We start from the raw sequence: 7,442 nt of genomic DNA, 5'->3' as shown, positions 1-7,442 counted from the left end.
GGTTTCGATGCTCTGTTCTAGAAGAATACAAACGAGGACTGAGTGTAAACAAATACTCTGTGTCAGAAAACGAGGGAAACGATGAGAGCTCGAATCTGTTTTCGTATAGAGGATAATGCAAGGGCAGGCCAGTGAGGTGAGAACCGTCTGACAACGGGGTAGTACACAAATGTTGTTCATACATCTAAGGGCGTACGGAAGGTCGCAGTGCTACATTTACTCAAACAGATTGAGCATGAGAACTTATCCACAGCAGTGTCGGTCTACATCATCGTGCGATGTGCGTAAATGCTCTAATTAGGAAACGAATGCTTTTGTGGCTAGCCCAAAGGCTGACGACAACCAATGTATGGTTTTCCTGAATCCAAGGAATGCACGGAAGTAATAGGTCGGTAGGGAAGCAGATCTGACGTTGGCCGGGAATACATATCCAAATGCGACGTTCGGGGAGATGGGCGATCTCCTGCATACAGTCTACTTGTTGGACTGATACCACAACTGCCCATGTAACCGACTGGTGGAAGGAGTCGGACAGATCGTCTACCATGAATGCGTTCTTCGTACTCAAGCAGCTGCCTCCAGAAGCTTGGATTTGGCTGGATGCATGGACGAATGGACCGGACATGTTGATAGGCATCAGCTAAGGTCATATTCATATGGCGCATTAAATAGGCGAGTACGAGGGAACTGGATCGAGACACACCAGCCATACAGTGAACCAAAGTACGACCACCTCGGCGCTGCTCGGAAGCAATCCGATCTCCAACTCGATCAAAGTGGGCTCGAAGATTAGCCCCTTCCATGTCTTCAACAGGCACGTGCATTGAACTGATAACGGCATTACGTAGTTGCGCTGGTGGAGGATCGACCATAGCAGAAACGAGAAGTGTAATGCCGTATTGACGCAACCGATCGGGGGTGAGTGCATTCAGACTGCTCAAGTACAGATGGTTGTTAATACGTGCAACCTGGCTATACATTTGTGAGAAATCGAGCTGGGAACCTGGTGGAGGTGAAGTTGGATTGACAGTGAGAGCACGTTCTGTGGTCACAGGGATTTTTCGACAATTCCCGTGCGTCAGATCGGATCCGATATCCGAGTTACACCCGATTGCGTTGGAGATTGTTGGCAATGTTCTTGCTTGTGGAGCGCAAAACAGTAAGGGTGTTTTTGTGGCAAAGGTCAGATCTTCAGTCACTCCGTTCGACAGGCCATGACACGCATTCAATTTGTCAGCTGATATGACCGTAGAACACGAGCTAGTGCAATCTTTGTTGGTTGCACAGGTAGAGATTGAACTTAACCCACTGGTGACTGTATCGTCAAATGAAAACCCTAAACGGTTTGCTGTGGTGCTACTGGCACACATACCAGGAGGAGTAGGACGTTGCTTATCGATGATTGGCTTAGACACATCCCAAGGTAGGGCGAAGCCCGGGCTGTCATCGTCATTCGCACTACGAGTGAAAGGTGGTTGGTAGATCGCGTATGTGCTTGTACTACTACAAGTATCGCCAATGCTTGATGCGAACGAAGTGGTTTGGCTTGTTGGCAAATCCGATGGCCAACATCGCGCGAGACGAGCAACGCCTGGTGATCGACTGCCGTTTAAAATTGTGGAGCTAGTCTGTGTACCGTTTAGGCATCGAAGAGGTATGTTTCTTTGAAATTCATCAAATGGCCTGTAGCTGCGTGAATAGGTGGTGGAAAAGCGGTCCATTATAGTACTGTCTCCAGGTCCTCGGTCACTGTGAGAGCGAAAAGCACACATAAGGGTAGGCGGCAGAACTGCGATGAACCCGATAAATCCAAGGCACGTTTGGCTGAAACGGAAAAGGAAACAGTATAGAATTCGGAAAGAAGTAAAAAGAACCGCGAATAGGAAACTGGCCATAAAGCAAGGTGGGCGATGATCACAAACGTGAAAATCCTTGATGAACCAGGAATATTCCGGGTTTGATAACTTTCTGTCCAAAAGCACGAAAATGTTCCAGATACAAATCAAACCAGATAAGAACAGTTTCATCACACAAAAGTGTTCTAAACCTCAAGGCATAACAGACACTTTATACTGAAAAATTATATTTACTGGCTAGATTCCGCGAGAAACGTCCTCCACAGTTCACCAAGATACAGCTAATAATGAACACCAGTGTGGTTCAACGGTATTTAGGCATACCAGCCATTTAATGCTGGAATTCATTTAAAAGTCCCTGACAATGCACGGACTATTACAATTGAGCGCTACGACTCGGTGGACCTAGCTGGAGTAAACGTCCGGGATTCCCTGTATACGCTCCATACGTCAGGTACACTCTGTTCGTTTAGACACTTCGGGCCACAGTAGCTAAGATCAAAGACATGCGCAGACAAGTCCACAACACTTCAAAAGGATCCTCAGAACGATAATAAAGTAGAATGGGAAAGGCTTAATGTAGTCTACATAAAAGCGTGCACCATATACATGTGCTGATTTGCGTATGTGGACAACACCAGTCCCCGGGGACGAAGCCCGACGTCAACAGACACTCCTGCATAGACGAGACAATATACCGTGTAGCGAAGTTAAGTTTATTTGTAATGTACTACTCAAAGGTTGCTGAAAATCCATCAGCAACCTTATGAGTGGTACATTACAAATATACATGTATCGCGATATTTCAAATATCGTAGCGACTGAAACATGAGGCGGCCTGGTGCAGCACATTCAGTTGCCTGAGAACATCATAAACGAGGGATTCAGCTGGGTTCCAGGTGAGTCTCTCGAAAGAACCAAATTAGTTTGCAGATGAGTGTATATTCGCTAATGACTACCGCACAAAGATCAACAAAAACGAACGAGGATGCCGCAGGGATGGAATTCGTATTACAGACATCGGTCTAGGCTAGGGTAACTTAGCAGTATCCTAGCCCTCATGCTTGCTTCGTGTGGCATGGCAGCTAGGCACTGAAAGGGTATTACAGCTGAAGGGAAAAATCATCGGTCTTCCCACACTTTTACAACCTAGAATCCAACTAAATTGGCCTAGCTGATTTTCACCTAAAGCTGTACGGAAGAGGTAAGGTGTCTCATAGGCAAATAACCTTTAGAGTTCCAAGGATCCAGAGTCATCGTTTGAAAATCTGGAAGAACCACAGGTTATTGTTCAGCTTTGTCTGATGGACAGTGCTGTTTCCTCACGTGAAAATAAATAGTATTACGCTGATCTTAAAGATTTGTAACAAGTGGACAAAGCCCACTACATACCCGTAACTTTCTTAGCAACAAACTTACACTTCCTCTTGGATAACAACATTGGTTACGGAAAAGGATCTATGGTGGGCAATTCTGGTGCAGCCTCCTCCACAAACTGGTGGCTAGAATTGACCGAACACAAAAAGGGAGTGCTGCCAAAACAGTCGACATAAACTGCCAGGGTTTTATCGGCGCTTTAGAGAAACTCTTATCTGTTGGATTGAAGACACGGCTTCAGAAAGTGACACCAACGTTTGTGCGAACGTTTCGAAACATGTTGTCACAAGGAATTTGGTACTCGTTGGATGAAAAATCTACTCATATTGTTTTGAAACCACACCTGGAATTTCGGAAGATTCGACATTTAGTAGGACACACTATCACCATCAATACTCGTGTTAGAAAAAGGTCTATAAATTTTTACCGGATTTTCCAGCATCGTAAAACCTATCTTTTTCTCCAGGAAAATGACAGACAATCAAGACGGAGACTGACTGTTGATGTGATAAAAATAGTCAAATGACCACACTGATTGTCATCGCCCGTGTTGTTATTTGTTGTTATTCGCGCAAAAGAGATAATTTTTGTGCTAGTGGGAAAAATACCCCGATCTTTCTCAAAGACGAGCGCAAATTATGTTCTACTAATCGTCGAGCCCGGGTAGAGTTTTTGAGCAATATCGGCGGCTTAGGTGCAACGAGATTCACCTCCAATGACTACGGAACTCTCAACATCATTTTCCATTAACCTGGTGTCAACACCAAAGCCAAGTTGTCGGTTCAATATATAAAAACACCGAAAGCGGTTCGCTCTATGAGCATTGGGATACCCGAATGCTAAGAGTTGTAGCTGACTCAAGAAGCATGCCTCTGGACAAAGTATTTGTTTTATATTCGGACTCCGCCGATCATTTGACCCAGTTATGGTTGCTCTTTACTGTGCGCGAGCTTCTGCTTATACGTACTCTCACCTTGTACACCAAGCGCATACGAACGAGCCAAGACGGACGTGATTGAAGTGCAGTTACATAGTCCTCGTTCCTATATGGAAGTTTCTAAGCGGCGCCTAAATGCTTATTTTCAAAACATCAGGATCCACAATTGCGAGCTATGGCTTCTGCAATTTAATTTCCTCCTCGTTTGTTTCTGCGCCGTTATAATAGTCCTGTGGGAACCTTAGACACGTGCAACTGAATCCACTTATGATTTGAGTAAAATTAAAACCTGAGTGGAACCATCAGCGAAGCCTAAAAACAGCCATGACCCGGTGGACAAAACTATACCGGTTTCCGAAGGGTAACGGAAACAGGTGGAAGAATAGGACAGCGAAACAGGGAGTATACCAAGACATCAACAACAAACTAGCAAATTTTGCATCCATGTACTCGATCATTATCAACACCGACAACATAGTGTTCAACACTGATGCTTCGCCGCCGTACAAGTATAATTTATTTGTCGTGGAGAAAATAATACAAATGGATGGGGAAAGAACTCAGTGGCAGTTTGCCATAGTAATTTTGAGGTTCCTACACCTCATTAAATCTAAACAGAAATTGGTAATATGAACACCACATGTACCGATTAGCAGCCATATCTAATAACAGCCTATTTTTCGAGATAGCTTATAATTACTGCTTATTTGGACTATGGAGCTTTTTGTTTACCCATCTTGTATTTCGAATAACCACGTTATTCACCTTTCCCGACATGCATTCCATCAACGTTTGAGTTTCTAATTGCGTGCTGCCCGATCGATACAACCTGGAAGTTCTATGACTCCTATATATAGCATGTTCCTTGGTGCGTATTTAGGAGCCACTGCATCTTATAGGGCTCAGAATACAATTCGGCTATAGGGTCTGTAAGACGTTAGCTCGAACAGGTTTTGTGTGAGAGGCATGACGCAACCGGAGGGATCAAAAAGTGGGAAAGGGTAATGCGGATGTGAATGCGCGGTATCTCTTCCAACCTGGTTGTGAAGCCGTGTCTAGGATACTTCCCTGTCTAGGCTTGGGCGACCTGGCAGTATCCCAGCCCTCGTGCTTCCTTCGGGTGGCATGGCAGCTAGGCACCGGAAGGGTGCTACAGCTGAACGCCTTATCTTTATCTATCTAGGATACTGTCTGCCAGTGAGTTAATCAAGGACAGCAAAGGACAGTGTCCGGATCGCTAAGGATAATCTCCAATCCTATTTTGAATGGCCCCTTCACATGTCTCCAATTCAGCCCGTTAAGCTGAGCATTGATAATAGTAAATGGCAATCCTTCAGCTGTAACACCCTTCCGGTGCCTAGCTGTCATGCCACTCGAAGGAAGCACCAGGGCTGAGATACCGCCCGGGTTACCCAAGCTTAGACATCAGCAGTCGAGCTGCAGAGGTCGGGTTCGAACGAAGGATCTTCCGGTCAGTGAATTAGCGCTTTGACCACCGAGCCAACTCGATCACCGGTAACGTCAGTCAAGACTCAACTCCATTTTATGAAGTCGTCATGAATCTGTGTCTTGAAAAGTTACCAGGCTGTCGGGTCAGAAGAGCTCTGACCAGCGTTACCCAAGTTCATTTCAGTCCACCCAGCTTGCAAACTATGCATCGAAATGCAATGGGTACAGCTACTAGAAATTCGCTCAAGAATAAGGGAATTAGAACTACGCGTTGAAAGCGACGTTCCAATCAGTTCATTGACGTCGAATGGTTCTGTTTTCCGATGTGGTTGAGGAGTGATAGCTACACAATGAAGGCGATGGCCTTGATGTAAGACCACCACTGCCTCTATGACACAACCATATCATTTAGGGTAACTAACCATTGGATTGTTTTGCCTCGCTGTCCCCGTCCAGAGAGACGCCATCTACCAACGCAGCTAAGTTGAGTGATAAGGATTTTCACACTTCGTTGCTAGGTATTGGATTGATCGCCCCTGTTTCATCTCTATCTGAAAAGAGGCTGGGCGAATGAAGCTCCATGAAGCAAACGGTTCTCTGGCATACAAAGTACATGGCCTAACCAGCGTAACCTGTGGAGTGTTACCAGCTGATCTTTCGAGGAAGAGTGAACTTACCCGATAACCATTTGGTCTACCTTAGCATTACAAATTCGATGTTTCAACCACACTCATGAGATGCTTCGGAGGCAACTACGGTTAAACAGAGAAAGCGCCCGACAATCTTCCATACGCAACGACCGCGTCTCTGATCATTAAAGTAGGGCGGATCGAACCACCGCGTTGTACACTCTACTCTTGATAGGCAGGCTAATGCCACGTCGGCACCACGAATGTGACAGATTAGCGAACGCTGCCCTGACCTTCACAATTCGGTAAGTGATTTCTTCTCTCGCCATTTCATTGGGACTTATTCCGCTGCCCACATAGACGAACTTATCTAGCACGCCGATTGGGTGTAATCCCATTCAATACTGCAGTAACACTTCACACATTTTGCACGTGCAAAGCGCATCTCGAACTATGAAGCAGAAGTATTTAGGTTATTTAAAATAGTTGGCACTTGTAGTGTCTGATCCAAGAGCAGCAATATCGTCGGTCTTTCCAGGAGACGATTTGATGAGGCACAGCTGAACTGTTCTTGAAATCCTCTAGCCCATCGTTCAAGACGAAGTGTCCGTGAACTAACTGAGGTTCTGTCATTTTGGGGGAATGGTTTCACCCACACCCGCCCTTCTCAAAACACTTGATCGGATTATCTAAAACAGGGTGCGTAGCAAAAGCCTTCTCCAATCCCCGGGTTTCGCGATCCATGAGCGCTCTGTCAATCCTTAGGCTTTTCATTATTTGGTGTTTTATATACATACATGCACAACCATATTTGTTCGTTGCTGGTATAGTCTTCCTGGCTCTACTCAAAGGTGATGAGCCTGATGAGATCCAGTGTCCGTTGTGGGCGAACGATTTGGGGCAGACATCGTCAAACGCTGCAAGGATGGCTATTTTCACCTCTCTCAAATAATCAGTACAACAATTGTACATTGAGCTCTGAAAGTTTCTAAGCCAACTCAAATCGATAATGTTGAGCTACAGAGATACCTTGCAATCAACTGAGTGGCTATGCGCAAACCGGCATGCACCCGAGGGAAAGTAAGTGGGTACGCGTGCCCACACAATGCAGTGATCGGAGTCCAGTGGTGTACTCCAAAATGAATGACAATCTTGCATAGAAGGTCTTTACCAGTAACTGATTGTCACATAGTC

At 45.5% G+C, this 7,442-nt stretch overlaps 1 protein-coding gene across 1 annotated transcript; it reads right to left on the bottom strand.

Moving 5' to 3' along the window:
* Window positions 1-320: 320 nt before the first annotated feature.
* On the bottom strand, window positions 321-3,325 carry T265_06134 (hypothetical protein; the record flags this gene model as incomplete). The annotated part of the gene is made up of 2 exons (XM_009171327.1): window positions 321-1,721; window positions 3,276-3,325. The coding sequence occupies one exon, from the start codon at window positions 1,719-1,721 to the stop codon at window positions 321-323; it is 1,401 nt and encodes a 466-aa protein (XP_009169591.1).
* Between the last annotated feature and the right edge of the window lie 4,117 nt (window positions 3,326-7,442).

This window comes from Opisthorchis viverrini, assembly GCF_000715545.1.
Source record: "Opisthorchis viverrini unplaced genomic scaffold opera_v5_122, whole genome shotgun sequence".
In the NCBI taxonomy this organism is placed as follows: domain Eukaryota; kingdom Metazoa; phylum Platyhelminthes; class Trematoda; order Opisthorchiida; family Opisthorchiidae; genus Opisthorchis; species Opisthorchis viverrini.
This window is presented reverse-complemented; position numbering and strand designations above follow the sequence as displayed.